Source organism: Gymnogyps californianus, chromosome 1, assembly GCF_018139145.2.
Source record: "Gymnogyps californianus isolate 813 chromosome 1, ASM1813914v2, whole genome shotgun sequence".
NCBI lineage: Eukaryota > Metazoa > Chordata > Aves > Accipitriformes > Cathartidae > Gymnogyps > Gymnogyps californianus.
This window is the reverse complement of record NC_059471.1, coordinates 76,667,552-76,692,823: the sequence shown is the minus strand read 5'-3', so window position 1 is coordinate 76,692,823 and position 25,272 is coordinate 76,667,552. Positions and strand designations below refer to the sequence as shown.

At 41.1% G+C, this 25,272-nt stretch overlaps 1 protein-coding gene across 1 annotated transcript; it reads right to left on the bottom strand.

Moving 5' to 3' along the window:
* Positions 1-1,142: 1,142 nt before the first annotated feature.
* On the bottom strand, positions 1,143-23,715 carry XG (Xg glycoprotein (Xg blood group)). Its single transcript, XM_050914993.1, is given in 10 exon segments — positions 1,143-1,150; positions 2,930-3,049; positions 3,337-3,375; positions 4,041-4,097; positions 5,019-5,084; positions 7,687-7,722; positions 12,141-12,185; positions 12,188-12,196; positions 12,537-12,578; positions 23,655-23,715. Coding segments are annotated over 10 exon segments (483 nt in total).
* Between the last annotated feature and the right edge of the window lie 1,557 nt (positions 23,716-25,272).

Sequence of the window (25,272 nt, the reverse complement as noted above, 5' to 3'; positions counted from 1 at the left end):
CAAAACATTTTAACATTTCATTAGTCAAAACTTTATGTCTACCTGGCAAAATATATATCAGTCTGTTTTAACTATTAACATGGAAAATCAGTATTTTTAAAGAAATGTCAAATGTCCTTGGAAACCATATTAAAAATATGATATCATTCATAAGTTGAAAGTGATAGCCACAAAGGTGCTCGTTTGTTTTTGTGTTGTCTAGATGTTTCTGTATTTAAACTGATGTACATTATCATTTTTTACTTTCAGGATCAAAATAAAGATTATGGTAGTCATCTCCTCAGCAATTGATATATATCCATTTCAAATATAATTTAGATATAGAATAGTATTTTATTTTATGAAAAGAACACTTTTTCAGATTATGTCTTTCTCTCAACAATTTAATAAACACAAAATCATGTTTACCTCCATCTACATGGAATTTCAGTAAGAAAAAGCATGCTTCACATATAAGATGAAGTTAAAAACACACAGATTTCCTCTATGCTTTAAAGAGTTAGCTAAAATGGCTGTATTGCAGAATTATGTCAGTAAACTACTAGTTTTGCCAGCTTTCATCTGCATTTTGTTCGTTTGCTAGTATTTCGATTCAGTTAGCTAAATGAAGGCAGAGGGACTGGAAAAGTCTTAGTTTTTGTTGATAGATTTGTCTACATAAGGACATTTGTTAGCACAGCAAGGTTGATCAGGAACAAGGGAAAAAGATGAAACAGCCTTGCCAGCAAAACTGTATCAACCATACCTCCGCATAGGTCTGAAGTTTAAAAGTTGGTGTGACATAGATTTTACAGAACAAAGTGTCACAGACTCTTTCTAAATGATTCTGAAAACTTTGTACCTATTTTCCCTTTAGAGAAATTATGAATAATATGGTTCTTAAAAAAAACAGCCTGCCGGATTAATGCCTTTAAAGGCTCCTAGAACAGGACCTAAGTTTTCAAGAAGAGAAACAAAATTTACATCAAATTCCAGTTCTCGAGAAGAGCTAAACACCATTTCAGTAACAAATAAATAAATAAATAAAATCAGCATGTGTTCCTCTCATTTTTATTTTTTTTTAAACAGTGGTTCGTCAATGTACATACTCTTTTCATGCTATATTTTAAAATTAAGAATGCATTTTCCATCTATAGCTGCTTTCACTTTGCTAGAATTCAGACGTAAATACAAAGTAAAGGCATTAAAATTTTTAATCCTTTATACAACCTCAAGTTTTCCTTAAACATTATAGACAATACAGAAATATACTGAAGAAACCCAACATGTATGAATGGAAATGGCAATTTCCTTGTTCCTATTCTATCAGAAGGATTAAGTATTTTGGCTAATTTTGAAAACAGGAAAAAAAAATTGTTCGGTGACTCAAATGCTCACAAAGCAAATTCTTTCCATTTTTAGCTTATATTAAACTTGATGTCTTTGTTGCTTAAAATAACTTCTGGATCAAAATGCATGTCCAACCTTTATGAATGCAGGTCAGATAGTTCAATACAATCCCCAGACGTTTTAAACACATCTTTGATGACGTAAAGCTCAAGGTGCAAGAGTGACGTCAGGTTAAAGAGAGCAGGATTGCAGTGTCTCAACAAAACATTCATTAGAGGAAGATTTTCTTTTGTCAGAATGATAAAGTAGAAAAAAATTGTCAGATCTGTGGGCCGAATGTCACCAACCAAAGGAGCATGGGATCAGAGGGCAACTCTTCTTTCAGCAGTTTAGACTGTAGCCCCACCTGAAAAATGAAGATTGAACATTCAGTATTTCCACCACGGATGCCCTTTGCCAGCTTTTCTGGGATTTTTTTGCTCCAATCCTTTTGAGGCAGCAGGTGGGAACCTCGTATCCCCAGAGACGTATAGACAGCCTTCCCCATTTGTCTCAATCCTCATTTCCAGAGGGCTGTGGGATCACTGACTTGATGCTTTAGTTACACCCCAGCCATAAAAACAGAGGAAAATAAGTGACTGTCGGGACCCTGAGGGCACAAACAGCCTTCACGGCCCTGACCAGCCTCCCCCGGGGCATCCCTGGGCCATGCTCTGACTGGATCTCCCCTGTGTGACCCTGCCCAAGCCTCCCCCCAGTGCCCAGACAGCAGCGGCTGCCCCGGAGCCCACCATGGCACCCCCAGGCTGAGGCTTTCTGAAGTGCCAGGGGACCCCAGAGCTCTCAGAAATGCCTGTGAAGCTTCTCCACACACCTCTTCCTGTCTTAGTCATCAGTCCCATTATGGAACAAATAACGTGAATTAGAGGTTTAAATTGACCTCTATGGCAGATAAGGGCCAGGGCCGGGCTGTTCCCAAAGAGCCAGGAGCTGAGGGCAGCCCCAGGGGAGCTTGAGCCGTCGCCTCCCCAGTGGCAGGCACACACACAGAGGGGCAGCCATGGCCAATGGGCCCCATGGACGGGCCAGCCATCATCAGATGAAGACAAGGCAACCAGCCTGGCCCAAGGCCAAGCCAGGAAACCCAGCCAGCCATCAGGGCTCACAGCCAGGGCAGGCGTGTGGGGATGTGGCGTGTGGGCCCAGGAGGCCCACCTGGGCCAGAGCTGAAATGGGGGCCTCAGCCAGAGGGTACATGGGGTGCCCCAGGCGAGGCTGATCTGGGCCACGCAGGCTGGTTTCCACATGCAGAGCCACGACCGTCAGTCACCTCTGTGGTGGCAGAGACCTCACGTCATGTAATTTCCTTCATAAAGTGATGTACGTCCATCTTCTGGGCATGTTATGGCTTCCTATTCTTGTCCTTGATGAAGAATATTAATCACCAGTATCTCTTACAGACCAGTGAGGTTGTTTAGGATGAGATTTTTGAATGCCCTCATTCCTGGCCTATTTCTGCCCCCACTGAAATTGTTTGTAAAATTCCCATCTACTTCAGCACTAAATCAGCTCTGAAAGTGGGAAACTGATTTGATCTTACCATGTGGCTTGAAACAAAGTTTCTTGTTCTTGTAAGCGGAGTAGGCCGCTATCGATCCAACAACTAGTATTACAAAAGCAGAAATTATAGGAGATGTAACTCCAGCTACTAATCCTGAATCTGTGGAAAAAGAGAGAGGTTTTTTTCAGAGGCACTGAAATGGTTTGACTTAAGCATATTCTCTACTAAGGTGTGCTTTTGCCAAACTATGAGAATTGTTTGGTGAAACAGTGGAAATTTATTACATAGAATTAAGTAGAAGACTAGAAATTATGTTACATTATAGCTGGGGTGAAAACGGTGTCTTAAAGCCTAATTTAGTATATGTACTACTTTTATAAGGCTAACATTTTCTTATTATTTTATGATGATCGGAAACAAATTATAGAATAAATTATTTACTATACCCGTGTTTCCTCCATGATTGAAATGATGCTCCTCTTCTCCTGGAATAGAGGGTGAAGTTTCATCAAGAAATGTTTTTCATCTTGTTTTGAGAACAAAGTCTTTACTCAGCAAAGTGTGATTTCGTACAAAAGGTGAAAGGGGGCAGCTCGGCAGGACTGTGAGAGAGGAGCTCCCCTTCCAGTCCTGACTGACAGCTGCACTGGCTGGAGGAATAACCGTCCATCCTCCTGACACTTCGTTTTTGGAGAAGAATGTTATCTTCTAAAAAAAGGATAATACTTAGCACTCTACATCAAGCTGATTTCACAGGGAGTGGGAGGCCAGTATACTCTGGCTATTCTCTACTGCCAGACAATCAGATGATTTATCAATAATTTAAGTCAAGATCATAGGCCCGGTGCATCCACTTTCAGTTCTCAGCAGAAGCCCCTTGCTTTGGGACTGTCCCAGCTGAATTCAAAGGGATAAATCCTGCAGGGTTCTGGCATATGCCAGAACGCTACAAAATGTTTAGGAATATGTTTCAAGTTTGAGCTTCAGGCTCAAAGCCATGATTTGTGGAGAAGGATAACTAATCTAAATAAAAATAGCAGAGTCTTGTCCTATACCTTCAGTGACAAACAGATTGCCGCTAAAGCAAAACCAGCCAGCTCTGAGTTACAAGTATTAGGGAGAAGCTGCAAGGAGAATTGGCAAATACTACCTGTTATGTGCGGCGGTAAAGGTTTCCCATCAAGGAGATCTGAGTCATCAAAACCTCCTGCAAGATAAAGATTAGGATTTCTCTTGCAAAATTATCTGAACAATGGTAACCCCTTCAGCTCCCTTGTCCAGTCTTTTTGTAATGTTCTAGGGAGGGGTGGGGGACCTTCGAAATCCCAGCTTTGACATGGCAGGTGGGTAAGGTGTCTTGCACTGAATGGTCACCTATTCAAATTCACCTGGAAGCTGGAGTAGTAAAATGGTTGGTGTCTACCCGTTCTGCATCTGTATTGGCACCTGTGGGATGTGTGGGCTTGGGCTCTCAGCAGCACGAATCCTTATATAATATGGACATCTCAAATCCCAGCAGTTCCTGGAGCAGGACATCAGCGGGTCCTTTCCAGGAAAGACTCCAGAAGGACTCCAGAAGGACCAGTCCACGGCTCACCACTACAATCATAGCAGAAGTAAATACGGCATAGATGGTGGTAGCTGGGATAGATGTGCCACTTCCACTCTATTTAAGTGGGTGTCTGGGACCACACTTAAAAGCAATACAGGCTTACATCCATCTCACCAGTCCCACCTGTGGTATGCCCCAGGGCCACCTCAGATGCACATGTCAGTATGGATTTGAACATAGGCTTATCCACGCCCTGTGGCTAGATGTCAAATTTGAACCTTAGCATGCTTCAGTGTATACACACCCAAAATGAAAAGGCAAACAAGATGAGTGTTAGTCTCGTGCTACTTAGGAGTCAACGTCCCACATTTTGGGTGGACAGAAAAGCTTCATGGTGCCAACACTAAAACTCAGAAAATCTTTCCAAACACTGGGTCAGGAACAGTGATTACAAAAGGGAGATGGAGGGAAGGGATGATAAAAACTATTAATAAAGAAATAAGAGAGCAAACTATTCAAAGTATCTGCACTGAATAGCTCATAGTGATAGATTTTCTTGGCAGAAAATATTCTTACCAGAATTACTATGGCTTCCCGGTCGTGGTGGAAGAGGTGGGTATAAAGGTTTTCTTGGTATGTCACCTATTGATAATTAATATTGTTAGATGGTTGGACAGGCAAAACTGAGAGCTGTAAATAAAGAGTATGATAACCTGAGATTTTATACCTATTTCTAATTTGTCCTCTGGTGAATTAAGGAAAGGACCTTGTCACTAGTTAAAAAGTCTCAAGCACTATATCAACAAATAGCTAGCTACTAAAACTAATTAGAAAGTGGAAAGGGAATATTTTCAAAATTAAAGTGAGAGAAGAATTCATAAAAACGTTGAAGGAAAATATTTCATGTATTTCTGGCAAATGGTAACATTGTTTAATGCTGACAGCTGGGAAGCACAGTGTGTTACTGTAGGTGTCAGCGGTGCAGTTACGCACAGCTGACAGAGAAGTTGGTGTTCTGGGCTGGGCAGGAGGCAACAGGTTATCTCTGTGCCATCAGCAGGTATTAATAAGATCTGCAGATTAGTTTCATCGAACAGATGCTGAATTCATCTAATGCATGATGAATTTTCTACTCTTGAACAGTGCAAAATGAACTCAGACTTCAGCTTTGTTGTTTAGGACTTTGTGCTGGTATTTGACCTTAATTTTTGCCAAAGTATTAGAAAGAGATGCATTGGATGGAGCGCGAGATCTGATGACTAATAGCAGTTTCCAAACTGCACATACAGCACTGGAGTAGCAAGAGCTGACTCAGGTCAAAACCTGCCAAAGTTAACGTCCAGGGCTGTTGCTCTGCGTATATAGAGTAGGTCCCCTCTTGCCGTCCTTTCTTCAGCCCGTTCAGTCGTATATTTAACTGTTCTCATAGCCAGACAGTGAATTTAGCTCTGAATAAATCAAAGTTAGGTCACAGAAATAAATACCAGTTTCCCTCCCTCTCCTTAAATCTTTCTTTCACCTTCAATACATGCCAGGTGCCCTTTTGTCATGTTTTCTTCTTGCCTAGCTGCTAAACATAATACTTCTGTTTGTGAGTAATGTTTAGGTTCTGATTCAGCAAATTATTTAGATATATGCTTAACTTCAGGCAAGTTTAGCCTACTGCAGTCAGTGGATTTTAGGTAGAGTCTTAAAGCTTTGCTGAACCAGACTTTGCCCAATTAATTCTATTCAATAGGAGAAGAGACTTGTTCTGTTCCAGAACCGTGTGTAACAAACTAAGACCCACCATGGCACAAAAGAAAACTACTGATTCAATTATTCATTTCTATTATGATGCTGCACTTATTCAGCCTTCTCTAAGCATAAGAAGATATATTCTATGGCATAGCTAGTGAAGAAATAATGTCTTCGGAACTATTGATAATGAGGTACATATCATTAATCCCATTATACCATGTATGAATGTCAATTAAGAACCTGAACTGAAAATGGAGCAAAGAAATAAAAACTGAGGGAAACATCATTTGCCAGCCTCTGAATGAAAAGGTGGGTTTTAATGAAGGTACTTAAGCTATTAATTAATAATTTAATCAATATACTAAACCCAGCCTCTCATAAAAGTACCCATTAAAAACTTGCAGGAATGGAATAATTAGTACGGGCAGGAAGAAGTGACAGTATAAACGTGGGAATTATAAAAAAAATCAGATTCAGCTTTATAAAGTGTGGGCTAACATGTCATTCAAACACAGGCATGAAATGCCACAGGGGAACCTGGAAATGCGGAAAGCCCTGGAAATGGAAAAGGATAATATAAAAGTTATGATTTCTAAGACTGAAACATGAGTAAACCAGACCACTGCGACTGGAGTCATAATTCAGAGGTTCTGTGCAATGGGCTGAGAAGTAATTTTTCTTTTGTGTAGCCTTGATTCAAGTGGAATTTTAGGCTTCGATTCAATACTACTTGCGTTTTAGATAATTTCAGTGTACGAGAACCTTTGTAGAGTACTTCACATCCTTGGTATACCTCTAAACACACTGAACAAAGTGTGGTGCAAAAATTCCCAAAGTCAAGAATTTCATATGTCTACACAGCTCAGCACAGTACGATGAATACTTCCTGGGTCAGTTCTGGATGTTATAGAAATACCTGGAAGTTATAGCAGGTTACAACAGCTTGACTGCTTCAAGCTTAAGCTATATCTTGTCCATCAGTGCTCACCTCTGAAACATTCCTTCCTGCATTTCTGACTTGGGATCAGCAGAGCTACGACAAGCTCACACCTCCCTCTATCCACTGTTACCTCTGGTTCCTAACCTTAGGCAGACTCATTTTTGGTAGCTGAAGAAACTACTGCCGTCTCCTGTTGTTTGTCCTCAACCTTTTGCCAGAGGCCACCACCCCGAACCATCATGGCTGAATGGGCAGTACCTCCTCTCCCCAGCCATGACTGTGCTAGCCTGGCATGGTAATGTAAACTGTAGCTGACTTCCGTTCACGCAGGTAGGCCAGCCTGCAAGCTCCCATAGCTGGCAACCAGACACAGCCCATCCTGCTGTCCCGGCTCTGCATGACAGCCTCTGGCAAAAGGGCTGTATGTACATGAGTTGTAATGACTCCCATTACTACAGTTCCTCCTACAGTCTTGAAATCTCTTTTCACAAATTAGGCAGACTTCAGAAAAAGACTACGAAAAAAACCCAGCCGTTATAATTGAGAAGAGAAGAGAGTACTCACCCCCACCGAGAGCATCTCCTAAATGCAGATCATTGTCTAAAAATGAAAAGGAGGCAGATGTAGAGAAGTGAGTTGCACACAATTCTTGAGGGAAGTGAAATGTTAGTTTTAGTAGAAAACGTGCAACTGCATGTTTGACAAGCAACTTTTTCAGGTCAGTCCCACAAATTCAGATAAGGGATTGCACTTTTCTTGAAAACTCTTATAGAATTTAATATTTGCCCACACAATAATTGACAAGTGATACAATATTTTCTACTCAAAATATGAAAGATTTATTCCTGCTTTAAATAAGCTCAGAATAAATCTCATAGTGGAATCAAGATCAATACCTCTTTAATGTATCTGCAAGTATATAAATAAAATTAGCTATGTTAAAATATTAAAATGTATCTATTTTTAAAATATACGTATTTATTAACATTTATGTCTGTGGTGGGTTGACCTTGTCTGGATGCCAGGTGCCCACCAAGCTGCTCTATCACTCCCCTCCTCAGCAGGACGGAGGGGAGAAAATAAGATGGAAAAAAACTCGTAGGTCAAGGTAAAGGCAGTTTAATAAAGCAAAGGCTGCGTGTGGAAGCAAAGAAAAACAAAAGATTTGTTCTCTACTTCCCATCAGCAGGCGATGTCCAGCCACTTCCCAGGAAGCAGGGCTTCAGTACGTGTAGCGGTTGCTCCAGAAGACAAATGTCCTAATAACAAATGCCCCCCCTGCCCCTTTCCTCTTAGCTTTTATTGCTGAGCTGAGGTCATGTGGTATGGAATACCCCTTTGGTCAGTTTGGGTCAGCTGTCCTGGCTATGTTCCCTCCCAAGATCTTGCCCACCTCCCAGCCTACTGGTGAGGGGGGAATGTTGGAGAGACAGCTTGCAAGCACTGCCCAGCAGTAGCCAAACCACTGGTGTGTTATCAATGCCTTTCTAGCTACCAATGCAGAGCACAGCACTGTGAAGGCTGCTATGGGGAAAATTAACTCCGTCTGAGCCAGACTCAATACAATGTCTGTGGTTAAAACTGGTATATGCATGATTGGCTTAATTGTAATTTGTTGAACTGCAAAAACTGAATACCCATTTCAAGAACAAATACTGGGAAGTAATAAACCTACTTAGGGAGAGAGAATTGAACCAACTAATTTATGTCAGGGTCATGATGACATAAAAATTTTTGCTTCAAGCAATCATATGCGCCTGTCTGAGGTTGGGTGACAGTCTGTTTTAATTTGGCTGATCTATAAAGGTTTTAAAATATACTTCAATGTCTGCATGTGCATGTTATGCACTGAATCAACAGGCTATTGCCGTTCCCCCAGCACTGTACACATGTCTCGCTGTACCTGGGATGGAATTTTCCATCCAATAAACAATTTGTCCATGAGCTGCAGATGCATAAACAAGAGGAACTCTGTTTCCAACTTGCAGGTGTGGATATGAGTATGTGGGTGATATTTTAGGGTGTGTATGGAATGATGGTGAGCTCTGAAATGTCACTGAGTAATAGGCAGAAATACGTTAGATGGATGTCATAACTCCAAGAATCCCTTTCTTGCTCCTTATAAATGTGGAGTGCTAGAATGAATCAGAAGAAAACGGACAGCAAAATCTACCTAAATTTTGATACTGATGCTTATTGCCACAGAAAATTAGACAGACACTCAAATATATATTTTTTTCATTATAATTGTGTCAGAATTCCCCAAACCCAGGAAAATCCATCCAAATGCATCACTGTGCAGAACTCTGCCTTCTTGTGTTCTTTATATCCAGAGGGAGTGGGAAGATGCTTTTGCACAGTACCTAGTCTCATTTGTATAACAACTCAGAAATGCTTTGATGTCACCAGGAAATCTGGCAGGAAAATAATCAAATTCATACTACATGACTCAGTTTGTTCTTGTCAAATCAAGTGTTGATGCTGTCTGTGTCTGGCCAGCAGAGAGTTGCATTTCAAAAATACCTTTACATGTCAAATGCTAACACTGTAAGAAGCAATAAATTGCAAACTGGATTCAATTTATTATTAAGATGAAGAATTCAGGTAAAATGCAGAGTTCCACTCTGGAGGGTTCATGCAGAGATTTGTTGCAGAAATACTCAGGTTGATATGAATGAAATACAAATGGAAATGCATGTGTCTGTAGGGACCAGAAGAAACTGCAGAGCAAAGGGTTAAAAGAACAGACAGTAAAGGTCAGCATTCCCAGCAGTAAAATTGAGGAATGTGTTGTTTCTGTCAAAACCAGCAGGCCTGTGCTCCAATAAGATGACAGAACAGATGACTTGTCATCAGAGCAAAAGCGGAAGGGCACTCTAAAGCCAAAGGTTGCAGCATGTCACCTATTCCACTACTTTTCCTGTTTGCCCACCCAGAAAATAGACTGTAGACATAGTCTGTGTGCCCCAAACAAGCAAAACCAGACAGTGGGCAGCAACGTGGCCTAGGGTTCAGAGACGCTGAATTAAGCAAGATTACGAGGCAAAGGACCTCTCCATAATAGCTGATGACTCCTAAAGGGTGTAAAAGATCTGTACATAAACTAGCTTGTCGTTTCTGATCAAGCAGAACCAGAGACAGGACGAGGACTCAGTAGCTGGTGTACCTTGTCCCGTGTTGCACACGATGCTCACCAGACCTGAGCACACATATCTTGGTGCTCATGAATATGCGGGTTTGAGCATATGGCTGAATTAAATCAATGGCAGGATGAATGTGGGTGGGTAAAACCAACTTATTTAGAGATTTTGTAAATAAACATCACTTTCTCCTTCCATTAAGTGTTGTGTTGAATTGTGTTACACTAGATTGGAGGTGCCTACAGGAGAGCTTCAACTCAGGCAGAGGTGCGTGGGAAGTGATGCCCAGAGGACATGGCCTGTACAGTAATTGGCCCCAGCTCAACCAAAATCATCACGTCAGCCAGCTTCATTTCTCAATGATACTGGCTGAATGTGACATAGAGGAAACCCTGAGGTTAAGATGCATCAGGTAGATGTTAGGACATACTTTTCTATTGTCTTTCTGCATGTTTCCAAATCTAGTAACTGATTTTTAACACTGTTTTTTTAATTAGTTTTAATTGCTTTTAAACTCCCTGCAATCCTCTTCAGCGGTGAAAGAGATTCCAAAATGGTCTGGAAAACATGGAGTTCTTCATTTCCAAGAATTAGCGAAGTTGATTCAGGTAGGGCAGATAATCATCTGACTGTTGTATCTCTAACAGATTTAGGAGTCCCTAAAAATCAAATTCCTTTCACCTGACTGAGGCAGCTTCGCTGTAGATATTGGCATCCCTAGGTTACCTTTAAACATGACTGAGGACAAAGTCTTTTAGGGCACAATTCAAGTAATCTGCTTAAAATGTCTATATTAGGATGAGAACAAATCCACGTTTAGGGTTATGAACCGTCCCTAGGCATGCTGATTTCTCTCCACTGACTTTAAAGGAAGTCAGGACAGCTAGCTAAGTAGAGGGCAGTGGCTTAGCAGTACTTTACAACAGACACTTCTAATCTAGGCCAAACACAGACTTTCTTTGCAAAATGAAGTGGGAAGGAAGAATGCAACCATTACAGTATTTAGCAGCTACCACATTCACAAAGTGCTGCCCCTGTTTGTTCAAAGAGCGAGCCAGAGAATTGTATGGAAAATGTAACTGCTTTCATGTACCTAAAGACTCACTGCAATGTTAAGCCAGAAAAAGACTAAAAGTTGTTGTGTGGGCTGATGTTATCCAGCATTTCCTGATTCAAGCATTTTGTTTGGTAGCCAGAAATTTCTTTCGGTGTAGTTTAGGTGAAAAATGTCTATGTTATCATAAAATGTTCCATCATAAATACATGTGTGGTTTTGTTGTTGTTTGGGGTTTGGATTTTTCAGGAGTAACGAGTGTTGATTGGAAATCATCATTTGTCATCCTCAGGACTACAGCTAAAACCTTTCGGTCCTCTCCGCTGTTCAGAGCCTTTTTGCCTTTCTGACACAGGTCACTGTAGCAATCAATACTAGATAATATTAAGTAAATACACGGGGAGAAGAAAGAATACCCAGATTCCTCCTGATTTTTTTCCAAGTCTGTTATCAAACACCATGAACATTTATGCGAAAAGAAAAGATAATGGAAAAAAAAAGTAGAAGAGTAGTTACCCATTTTTAGCAACAGTTACCCATTGTTATATTCCCCAGGGAGTTCAGTACAGGCTGGAAAAATGTGAAGAAGATCTTCAGGAAATAAAATGCCATCAGTGGCCAGTCATGCTCTAAAGCCTTACTGGAAGCAGTAAAGACATGTAATTGGTAATTGTCCAAAAAACACTTACTTTACATACAGAGAGAGCTAGTATTCACACAAATGATCTCAGCTACGGTACATTAGCAAATATGATCAAGAATCTCATGGGAGACGGTTTCTACATATCTAAAATCAGTTATGACCCGTTATCTTCATTACTCACTCAGCACAGGCCTTGTCGGTCTTCTGATCACTGTAGGCTTCCGGTAATTATGTCCTCTGTGGGACACAATGACATGCCAATAAACAATAAGAGCTTAAACTTTTTCAACTTAACAAAAGAAGGTATCTACAAATCTAGAAAGCTGCATTCAATAACTCTTTACGTATCATGGCAGAAGCTAAAAATGAAGGGATATGTTTTCAAAGACTTTTTTTTTTTGTTTTAAAGAAAATTTTTAATTTTATAACAGAAGAATTGAAATCTAGCATTTGCCTGTTCTGTATATCTTTAAGTTTAGGACTAGCCACTTCATATTCCAGTCCTCAAGGAAAAGGATTTGGGATTTATTATTTGGTCTAAATGCCATGGTAAAATAAGGATAGGGGATTTACCTACCTGGGTGATCAAGCGCATCAGCTAAATCAAAATCACGTTGACCTAGAAGGAAGGTGACAGAAGAAAAGAGACTAAGTCAGTGGGCAGGTTTCCATGACCTCCAGGGCTGAGGGCTCTGGACAAAGCCAGAACACCAGTAAGAGGCAAAAGAGCAATCCATCCAAAGAGGGGCAGGCGCAGAGCAAGCTGTCAGCTGTTGTCCCTGCACCGTGCAGTCCTGAATGACCATGCGAGATGGGCTTATTTAATTCAAAGAAGCTATTCATTCAGGTAGCGCAAAGCAAATCTGCTCTCTCATGTTATCCATATTCAGCCGCTGTGCAAACATGCCTTTGAAGAACACGGGTTGCCTGTTACAGGGCACAAGGGCTATTGCCAGGAGACAGCTGAACGTAGCGTTCAGCACGGTACTTGCAAACCAGAATCATTAGGTGAGAATTTTTAATATCTTCATTACTCTTTTACTAGCTCAGCTTCAGAGAGCAGCTTTACTGGCAAGCCTGCCTTGTGATCACTTGTAACATGAGTCAACTTTTTTTTTTAATTCTTCCTGTAACATGTGCAGCAGTAAAAGATATAAAGATGTGTTTACCTAGTTTAGTTTCCGCTGTACCTTAAAAAATCTGAAAGGGGAGAAAAGAACCCTTCCCGTTCTGTGTTAGGTGACAATGATGTCATTAAATGTTACAGCAGGGCAATTAGCATCCTGACCTTTGAGGTTAGTAGGTAAATAAAACTGGAAAATGTTTAAAATGTATAAACTGAAGCATACGACTTTGAACTGAACACACACAGTTATTCATGTGAGTTTTACTTTCCACTCTCATACAATCTGCCACTTCCCTTTTAATACACAGCCTTCATGAAACACCTCTTTGCAGAGTATGTATCCATTAGTTTTCATCCAGACTGAAACTTCACCATCCTTGTGTTTGCACACCAAATACAAGATCAGCCTGCACAAACCCGCAAAAAGTCATGACGTGCCATGGCTTCCCTTAGCAGAAATGTTTTACTGTGCTCTATCGAGTAAGCCTCTTGATCTGTGTCTGTTTATTATCCCGTCTAAAAGGCTTAATACCTAACTCTTCGATGAAGTGTTTTTCTTGGTAAGTCTTGAACACTTCACAGCAAGAAAGCCGTCATTGTTCAAACGGGGAAACTGAGGAACAACGAGAGGCTGTCAGAGGTTCTCCAGCGTGACAGCGCTCTGGGCTCTGCTCAGCTCTCTCTTCTTGACAGGTGCTGTCTGTCTTCATGGCATTCTTTACATTAGTCACTGTTCCTGAATAATAGCTCTCGTCTGTGTCAAAGGCGATTAATTATGAGTGGTGAAACGCTGTGTGATCCTCAAATAACAATCAGCACAGGAGCATAAAGTAGAAATGTTTTGATTCCCGTGAGGATTTTCACATTAGTCTGTGAACTTAATTATTGCTGGTGTCTGACGGAAAAGATAAAACGAGGCTGGAATGCAAAATAGTGAATGGCTTCTAAAGCAAAACTGTCCCTATAAAATATTATGACAAACCCGTGTTCGGAAAGGAAAAGCAGATAACAGCGTAAGGCTTTCCCGGTAATGTTGTTGGAGTAGCATTTTGTCTCTTATCATTTGAACTGATCTTGGAGTGTCACCTCGTCCAACCACCTCTCCTTCCCCTGCCCTGGCTGCTCAGCCCACCTTGCCAAGTCCAGTAACCTTTGGACTGGGTCCTTAGATGGGTAATATTCTAAGACCCTGACATGTTCTTTTTTTTTTATATGAATCCATTAAATACATAAATACATAAAATTGACAAGTGGCTTCCTCAGAAGAGATTCCCTGCTGGAGCCCTAAGGGCACCACCAGCCCTTACTGGCCCTGAGCCCCTGCCCGTGGGCTGTCACAGCCGTGCTGCTGCCCAGCCATGGGACCAGCTGATCCCGATGCAGACCCCTACCCGCAGGCTGACATCCTGGCATTGCCTCGACTTATATGGTCAAATGATACTTTTCTGAAGCATTTCTTCAGTGCCAGCAATACGAGCAACTTAAGTTTGACTGTCCTTTGATTTTGCCCTCTGGATAAATCTTCATTCTTGATCGGCGTCCTGAGTGCTGAAGGAGGCTGTCTGACCTGACCCCTGCTGCTGCAGGGTATCGCCGGCAGGGCTCAAATCATTTCCCGTCAGAGTGAGTCATCAGAAATAATTTTGTAACACCGAAGAGCTGTTGGCCAAACCAGCTCCTTTATTACAGGTCCTGACATGCAGGAACTAACGATAAGGAAAGCAGCTACCAAGGTCCTAGTGCTGTAAAAGAAAGGGACAAAATCGTGTTGTGAAGGAAGACTCTGGAAAACTTCCAGGTACAACATTTCTTTGAAGTTAAGGAAAAGAAAAAAATAGAAGGAATCTAATCAAAAGCGATTATGGAATTCAAGCAAGATGATGCAGATGCTTCCAATTGCATGAGAACCAAAGCAAAACAGCATACTGAAACAGTTACTAACATCTGCCCTTCTCCTGGACAATACTGACGTTTCCCTCTCCTGAGGGAGTTGTACGTCTGCTCTGTTATTGAAAAGGTGGGAAAAGACAAGAGGTGTTGTTTTGAGACAGCAAGGGAGAAATAGAAGACACCTACAGAAATTTTAAGAAGAGAAAAAGAAGCCCAAAAATCTCCTGCAGAAATTATTCAGATTGATTTCTTTAAATTATTTCTGATGATAAACCAAGTAATAAAAAGAAACAGACACCAACACAGAATGACTGATTGGGAGTAAGACAGGAATCTACATTGAAATCTCTTTGGCTGTGTAAATATAAACCTTGACAGATGGGCAGATTGTATGTGGACATCTGTGCAGCATGGTAAATGATATTCCAATAAACCAAAAGATTGCTTGGACTTCCATCCCGACTTCCTCCAATAATAACAACAAATGACCGCAAGGAGTAAGATTTTGTGGAGCAGAATTTTAAATGCTCATTACCATTTCTGAGACTGCACCTAGACATTTTAAGAATCTAATTTGGGAGGATAACAGATGGTTAAATAGCTGAACAGCCCAGATTTCATCTGCAAAATGGTGGGTCTAAAAACAAAAACACATTAGAGACTCAGAGAATATTTAGCTCAATAGGAACTGCAGTCACTTCAGGGAACTCTGAAGATAAATGACAATGGAAATAAATTAGTCAAGCTTCTTCACAGAACAAACAGGCTGAAAGAAATTAATTTTCTCCATATAAAAATGGCCTTTTTTTGGACCAGCTTCCATAATAGAAACAGCTGGAAATATACTGATGAAAATGAGAATGATAGAAGTTTTAGTGGGGAGAAGATAGCTTTGTTCCTTTGGGGTTTTTTATTTGGTTGAGGTTTTTTGTGTGGGGGTTTTGTTGTTTGTGGGGTTTTTTTTAACCTGGATAAAGTTATGAAGAGATTTAGCTATGCAGGAGGTATTCTCTCAGAGTTATCTCTGTTATTACTGCTTTGGGCTAGTATGCTATTTCTTGGCATCGCTTCTAGCCTTTCTTCTGGGAGTATCCCTGTTTTTACAAAGAAATAAAATGATTGTAATAGTGGTTTTGTTGGGTGGTCCACAAAGATTCATAACAGAGCATTTGAGAAAATGCTTATAAGCTCCTGCCTGACACCACAGAGCAATCCTTATCTGCAAATGAGAAAATGCTAACCTAAGAAAGCAAGCCTTCCAGATGGATATACGGTTTGTATCGCGAAAGGACCTGTTTTAATTATGTTTGTACTAGCTGCTCAAACACAATGAACTATACTAACAGCAGGACTTTTGCTGGCACTGCCAGCCTGATTTGGGATGTAATTCCCTCATCCCCACCCAACACATGTAGCTGTGCCAGTGAAAATCTGAAGTGTAGACCTGGCCTACATAGCTAACAGTGGACTTCTCTGTAGCAGCCAGACAGGGGAGAATAGACTCCATAAAGCCAAGCATCAAAACATAGTAGCTTAAATTTCAAAGTTACTAGATTTATTTTTACAGGCATGGTTCTTCCAAGTAGGACATCTGCTTTCACTAATGCCCATACTTTCTATGAGCCTTTTTAATATCATGTGTGGAAGGCTGGTGATATAAAACCCTTGTTAGTCCACTTGCTCTACTATGGAAAGTGTTATGGTTGCTGTTTGCCACAGAGATACTGAGCCAGCTTTTAGCAAGTTCCCTTGAATATAAGGCACATCCTGCTGAAGCATTACGGAGCTGAGGTCATCTTACCCCACCAAGGCAGTCCCCAGCAAAGTCGCGTCCTCAGGCACATGTGCATTTAATGTTCACAAACTTTTGCCCATATTTGTTTTCTGAAAATGTGACCCAAATATCCAGTCACTAAAATGCAGACAGCAGCGTCTTTTGTCTGTGGTTTAATTTGTGACCTAAAGGTTAAATGGATCCATCACCCTTTAACTGCGTTGCTGATTGATCACAAGGGTCTGGGGTCCCACAGTTTTTGAGGAGGATTTACGAGGAACAAGGCTGGATTCTGCAGGTGGATGTTACCTGTTCGTCATTATGACTGTAGTCAGAAGTTTCTGACAAAAGGCTACCATGGCATCACTCTGCAATTTTTAATCTTCATAAGTAGGCTCAGTCCTGCACTGGATCCATACGAACACAGCTTGTGGCCATTAAAATGACACATATTTAAATAAGACAGCATGAATATTGCTGAATGAGAGTCAGGTTATGCAACAAATGAAATGAACTTCTCAGGCATTTAATATCCGTACTCTAGTATTAAAAATGAAGCTAAGATCCATGAGAAAATGTGTTTATACGTGTATATACATGTGTGTGGACATACATCTTAAATGCATATATGCACATGTGTATTATATAAATCCTTTTGTCATTAATATGATTAAATTAATGGGCTTTGAGTGCACTGCTAGCAGTCATATGATTGGGATGAGATTACCTGTGTTACAAATAAGTTAGAAGCCACTAACTTCGAAATGTGAGCTAGATAGAAAAGGAAAATAAGTCGATTTTAGTATTTAAAAACAAGAACAAAAATGATTTCTTCAGTGTAATTAAATAAGAATTGTTTTGTGAATACAATGAGCTTAAAACATTATGAAGCTGGCAGAGACTGAGGAAGAAGTGGGTGACTCACAAATGAGAACAAAAATTTTCTAAAAAGGAACAGTATGTTACCAAAATCACTTGTGGGACCCATTTTATGTTCTTTTTAGCTGAAATAGTAAGTTATTCTTTGCATAGATCATTTCTGATTATTATACAATCATGAGATATATTTCCCCTGTAATGAGAAAATGGGATGTATTCTCCCAGGTATGTGATTCAGAACATACCCATTTACCGGTCCGACTTTTTTCAGGAAGCAATTATGTTTGTTTAAAGGAAATTACTCATGTAAGAAAAGTTGTGGGAAAACATAAAGGTTTACGCCCCAGAGTGGACACTTTGGACAAAATCTCAATAAGCAGGTACTATTTCTTTGATGTAATACCCTCATGATCCATATTTCCTGATGAGGTTACTGTAGCTTTTTTTTCCATCATGGTCCTTTCGTTCCGTAAACAACGATTGCCATTACAACCCCTTGATGTTGGGGTGGAAAATGAGTATGCTTTAAAATCTGTAATTAAGATCTAAGTTCTAGTCTAAAGACCACAGCATATGGACCTGATTATTGGCTTCATGTTTTTTGCTAGGCCACTTCTGTTTATAGTTTGAATTCAAGGGAAATGAAAAGGTCTCTCTCACTTATTCATACAAGAACACATTTAAATAATTACCAGCAAATAAGATGCGCTAATAAAGCAAGAGTGGCAGTACTGCTTTAGGTCTGTGCAGCATGGTCTCATCAAACATGAAAGAAAATCTAGTTCGATGGTGTTTGCTTTGCTGTGGACAAACAACAGCTGTTCAAAGGTAGCTGCCATTCTTTATGATGTGATATGCCCTGCATACATAAAATAAAACATATATAATTTTCTATATTTTGCTTCAGAGTGAGTGCAGAAGCAGCTGGTGTGTGCTGCAAAATTACAGGCAAAGCAAAAGAGTTGGGATCTCCGATGAAGCAGCACCATATGTCTGCGCACCTTACTGAAACTCAGGTTTTCAGCCTTGTGTCATGAGGGAGTGGAGCTTAGGCCACGGTGTGGGCTGTTCAGCCAAAGCTTCTCTCTGGCCCTGTGTGGTTCGTGAAGCTGTCAGCCCTTTTCAGCCATTTGGTCTGAGATTGTCAGGCTTAATGACGGTCACGTTACATGAGAACTGTACAAGTAGACAGGCTCAAACAAGGGACCTCTATGAGTGTTCCTACTGAAACCCGACAGTGTGGCACAAGCAGCAGCTGTGTTGAGCTCTCTGAGTGACCACTCACTGCCTAAGTACCAGCTGGCTAATCCACACTTTCCCCAGCTGCTAGTTTAGAGACAACAGAGGGAGCTGAAGATAATGCAGGAGGTCAGGGAGATGCCAGGCTTTGCTATTTCTGTTGCTCACAGAGTGTCTTTTAATGTTCCTCCTTCCACCTTCATCCCAAGTACCCTGGTAAAATACATGCAAAATACCTTTAGCTCTTCAATATGGGTAGCACAGATCTCAGTAGTGCTATTCTGTAACTTAATACCGAGTTGCATCTGTTTCAGAAATTCTGTTGTATAACTAATCCTGTGCCCCCTGAAGCCACAGTAGCTCATCAGCGTAATGATTTATATTGCTTCCAAGGGGATTAGTAATACTGCCAAGTCAAGGTGGATGATCAGGGCGTTTCATACACATTCTTTGCTTGCGTGTTTAAGATGCAAGACAGCAAAGAAGCAAGGCCTGCATCTTTTCTCTTTCATACCAGTAAGAACGTGCTTTCTAGAAAAGAATAATGCTGGAAAGAGTTGCTGGACGTCAACAAGCAGGCCTGTTCAGCAACAAAGTCTCTGCAGAGTCTCAGGAGCCTCCTCTCATCTCGTTCGGACTAAATGAGAAAAGCAATTAGGCTCCCTTTGCAGAGCGGAAGAAGCCTCTGCACATGCCGCCGGAGTGCACAGAGAAGCCTCTGTGAATGACCCTGGGCAAAGGGTCATGGAGCATCAGTTGGTATCTGAACTTCAAAAGCAGGAGACTCAGAAGCAGATCTGGCGGCTTAGCCTTCGGAGGGAACAGAAATCAAGAGTCTTGGCATGCACAATGCTCTGCAAATCTGGGTTGGATTGCTGAACAAAGAGCCAGCCTTCTTTTTGTTACCATTATGCTCAGGAAACAAAATGATCTGTACAATCTTTGTGAATAGAAATATCTGGCTCATATTTCAATTCCTGCTCCTTGCAGATGGCAACCTGCAAGGCAGAGTTGCAGTTTTGATGCAGTATAGATTGTGATCCTGGAGGCTTTGTTGCTGTTAACTCAGGACTATTGCCGGTGTGGAGTGTATACCTCTGGTTCCTCCACCACTAATATTATAAGACCTGGGACGTAAGGAAGGACTTTGCTTTAATTTGTCTGCTAATCTTAGTGCCTACTCTTGTCTTTCTTTTCATTTAATCTGGAGCATTGTTGCCCTTTGAAAATATATTGCTGTGATTTAGCTTTTTAAATAAATTCCTCAGGAATTAAAAAAGGCACTGATGACAGGCAAAGCTTATGCAGTGAAAGTGGGACTGTTATATTTTCATAACCCATTCAAGCCCTTTCTTGCAATTGGGATGGCCTGTTTGCCTTCATGAGATATTATACTGGAGATCAAGTTTTAGATAGTATTTTCCATAACATTCATAGATGTCAGCCTCCCTGTGGAAAAGAAGGAAGACTCTGATGTTAAAGAAGATCAAACCAATCTGAATCTCTCTTCTCATAACCACGAGGCAAAATGCCACAGAAAGGCATATTTTTATTGATTTTTAATCTTGAAAAAATTATGTTTATTTATTTATTTATTTATTTATTACCCTCAGTGGGATGGAAAGGGATTGACAATTGCTGATGCAAATGAGGGAAAAATACATAGTGAAAACAGGTAGTTTGAGCACTGCTAACAGGCTTGCAATGTGGCAGCAATGTTTGAGAAGTGAACCCGAGAAGCTGAGTAACCACGCTGGTTGCTAGCTCTTCCTAAGCTCTGATGTTCCAACAGCTCTGCTGCTGTTAGCATTTCAACCAGTTCAGGTATGTCTGTTTATCAAACTGCAATCACACTCTTGGGTGATAGTGCTGACATGCCTACAGATGATCGGAGCTCTGGTGTTGCGAGTGAAATAGTTTTGGCGCCCAGCAACAAGAGAATTCATTGTCTGATATATCCCTGCTGATAGCACGAGTGCTTCGGCACGTACACAGGGACCTCACACGAGCGACAGCGAGGACTGGAGCTTGATGGAGCAGTATAAGAAAAACAAGACTGTATTTTTCATCTCTCCCATTCTGTCTTTTAACTCCAGTGAAAACTACATTATTCATAAAAGTCACATAGTGTCTCAAATCCAAACAGGTCTGTAATTTTCTCCCCATAAAGTGCCTAGCTAATTAACTGAGAATACAATTAGTTTTGAATCAACATCTTTGTAAGCCTTAGCTGGACACTGGTACATGGTTTACTGGCTAGCAATAAATGCTGTTCCTTTTACCTGCATAGCATGCAATACCTGATGCAGTAAAGTTAATGCGTCTTAAACATCATCAACCTTTGCACTGTCTGTTACTGACTAAACATGTGATCTATCGGTTGATCTTAAAGACCACGGATATATATAGATTATATCTATATTGGGAACCTGAGGAGCATTTCTGAGCAGTCAGGTCTGAGTGAGAGTCTCAGCTGCTTTCCAGCTCCGTATAGGAGAGAGCCCTCAGGCTGCACTGCTTCCCCGCAGCAAGTATGCACACAGGTGTACGGCCCAAATGGGACCCGCAGTGTTTCAAAACTGAGGTGTATGGCCCAAATGGGACCTCCAATATGTTTCAAACAGGTGCATGATCTCAGTTACTGGGGGACTAGGACCTAAGCTATGTCTTACCACACCCTAAGTGGGCAATGTAGACACAGCCAAAGCTGAATTACCACAGGTCAGACGAGCTGCAGTAACCGACGTGGGATGTTAGCGTGAACTTCAGTGGAAGAAGTTTCTATGAAGTTTCTTTCATTTGGGTTGCGCTAAAAGCCACTCAGACAATTAGTTGTTGCAGCTCAACTTATATGGGAGACCTCATGTAACCCGCCTAAGCTTGGAAATAGCAAAAGCCAAAGAGTGTAGATAAAAGTATGGAAGACTGCAGTGAGCATGTAAGTTTCTGAACTATATCACATCTCACTTTCCTTGTGCAATGTGATCCTTGGTTATGCCATGCTTCTGTTGAGATGTGTCCATCAAGGAAGTCTAGCCAACTAACTGAAGATAGCCGGACATAAAGGAAATGCTAGATGGTAAGTGGGGTGATGTGATCTGGCCTGGCCGTGGCGGCACGGTAGTTTCTAGAAGCTATCACAGATGGTTACAGCTTAGATAAGAACTAAGGGTGCATAGAAAAAGGTAAATCGTGCCATAGACATTCCTATCATAAGGACTTAGACCAGCTTTTCACCAGCATGGCCAAGCCTTTCTCATATCATGTCTTGATTAGGACTGAGAAGTGGTTCCCGTAAATGTCCCCTGAAACATGGTAAAGATACTTTGATGATAAAATTCAGTGGCTGTTGCTGTAGACTTAAAATAATTCATTTTGCTTTCCAAAGTGGATTAAATAGTTTCCACAGTCATAAGACTGTGCCCAAAGCCCACAGCAGCTTTCAGCAGTGGCTTCTTCCCCAAAGCAGGGCCTGAACTGGCTCTAAATTAGCACATGTATAAAGCAAGAATGGTTAGGCTGACTATCCTTGTAATTAAAGTGATAGAATATATGAAAATTAGCTTGCCCATGCTCAGATTGTTTGAACAGAAATATTCAACATAAGACAGTCCTCCAGAACAAGAAAGTCTGCATGCCAGTGATGAGAGACCGTGTGAATCATCGCTGTTTACAACATACTACGGAGCAGGCCAGCACAGTCCTACTGCTCTGCTGTTTCTATGCCACGTTACTTGCTGAAGACCTCTAAATAATTCCTCATTTGTTCAAATGGAACTATGGCACTAATTTAAGGCAAGGTTTTTTCACTGCCCATCACTGCAAGATCTCCTAGGGACTCCATGTAAATTGGGGGTGGTGGGAGGATGAGCAGCAGCAGCAGCAATTTTGGAACTAGTGCTTAATGATTTCTTCCTGCAGTCAAACACTGCGCTACAAGTTTTTGAAGTAATGCTAACATACAAAAGAGAAAAAGTTACAAGTACACTACATGGCAGATGCACACGAGGATGATCCTATTTGGTTTGATATCAAAAAAAGTTTTACAGAATGTTTTGCTAAAAGAAAATTATGTTCAAATACAGAAAAACGACTCAATGTGAAAGGACTACATCTTCCCAACTGCTACTCATTTGTCAAAAAATATGTACAAAATGTATTCAATTCTTCATTAATCCTGCATGAAAAAAAGAATATGCCTGCTTGTGTGTGGATTTCATATATTCATGAATATGTTGGCTAAAGTTAATAAATTATTAATTTATAATTATTAAAGCATGAGCACCAATATGAAAGCATGAGCATCTTTAAACTGAATCAGAATTTGTTTTTACAATATAACTAATATGTTTCAAAATATCAATAACCAAGAAAAGCTCTAAAAACGTGAAGTTAGTATTTGACTAAGGATCTCTTTGGAAACTTTAAGTTCCCCTGGAAGGTCTCATTTTACAGCTTCCATTTAAAAGTTTATACTCAAGTCCAAGATCGTGAATAACTTCAGGGGAGCAACACTAAAGAGAAAATAAGAAATTATAACAAACAAACTCCAACTAGAATAGCTATTATGAGCGATCATCCAAAAGATACATCTGTCTTTAGAAACTGCAGAAGTACTTGTCTAAACACTCTTGAATGTTTCTCGTGAAACAGTAGCAACAAAAATGCCAGCAAGCATTTCCAAATAAACAAGCGTATTTTTTTAGGGGTTGGCGTTTAGGTTTTGGGTTTTTTTTTCATTTTTAATAATCACACCCTAGAAATAAGCCAAGGCAAAGGTCACTTACCTCTTACATGGACTAGAAGAAAGCCAAGGCACAAAAGAAGGATACTTCTGAATTTCCCCATGGTCTTCTATGCAGTGCCTTGATTGCACTGGTTGTTTTTTTCCAAGCGATGATAGTAGATGTTGCAACTGCAGTGCCAAGGTTTGAGGGAGACACTTGGAATCAGCGGCTCTGTCCAAAGAGTTCTCTCACCATCACACTCAAGCACCGCAGAAGAGAGAGAAGTCCCTAACAACCTCTTCTAGTCCAAGACAAGTAACAAAAGCAAACAACCCCGCTACGGCCAAGCCCTGAGCAGCACCGCAGCTGCCACCCGCCCTCTAAGAAATCTATTTATCGCCCAGGCAGGGAGCGCGGAGAGCCGGGGAACCAGCGGCAGCACCCAATGAGAAGGGAGCCAGCGCGCTCTGAATCCACCTCCTTGCCAGAGGGAAAGCCAACCTGTTTGACATCCTCGCCTTCAAAGCAGGGTGTGGTGCTGTGGGAGCTCAAGTAGCTTGTGAGGAGACCAGCTTTCTCTGAAGCATACGTGAAAAAAGTCTCTCGGATATACTCTGTCCTCAAAGCGCTGCTTCCCTGCTCAGTTTTTGGCTGAGCAGTAACTGCTGATAAAGGCAATCCTGTCAGAGTCCTAACCGCTAACTCAGGCTGCCGCGTTAGGGAAGTGGAGGCCAAGAATCTGCTTTGCAGAGACTTGGGAAATGTCTACAGAGGGATGACAAAAACCCTAATTTTATAAACTTAAAATGTAATGTCGGACTACTGAACTGAAGCATGCTCAGCTCCCTGGCAGATGCTTATCTTCACAAGGTAAACGTTGGCTGTCATGATTTTTTCCATTGATCTAGATCTGTTTTTAAATATAAATATCCATGCATATCCTACATGGAGAGAGAGCTCAGATAGTGCTGAGCGTGAGAACACAAAGCTTTGGAAAATGAACAAAAATCATGCATCCACCCATACCTGAACATACTTTAAAATCACTGATGTGATTTAAATCCAGTTTTGTCACAGCCTCTCTCTAGCAAACACGTATGTCAGCGCACTTGTCTCTTGAACTGGACTGCCACCGTCACACTGGTGCCCAGCACCAGCAAGGAGACTGGTGTGCGTCCTCCCTTTTGCTGGGGGGTAAGCTGCAGGTGGTTTTGTCAGGGCTGTTTTGACTAGGGCAGCAAATACGCTCAGGGCTCTGCTCCCACGAACGGCCGATCTGTACACTCGTGGTGTTGCTGGGTGATTCAGTCTGATGCGGGGCACAGGCTGGCCCCAAGTGCATTTCTGTTGAGTTACCTAGAACATACGATACAGTGTGTGCACTGAATTCATGCTTTTATGCTAACTACAAAAAACTGACGCAACAACATAAACTGGACAGATAGAACCCGGTGACAGCAGGCAGGTCAGCCCCCCCACCCCAAATTTGAACCAGCAGAATGGTTTATAAAGGCCTGGCTTATTGTATCACATGGCTTAACTATTTTTAAGCTAGTAATAGAAGCTCTAAAGCTCAATTTATGTATCATCATTCTCCTTGTCAGGGCCAATTGCTCCATCTCAGAAGAGTTAAAGGACATTTAGGTTTAAGAGGTGACTTTGTCAGCCAGTTAAAATA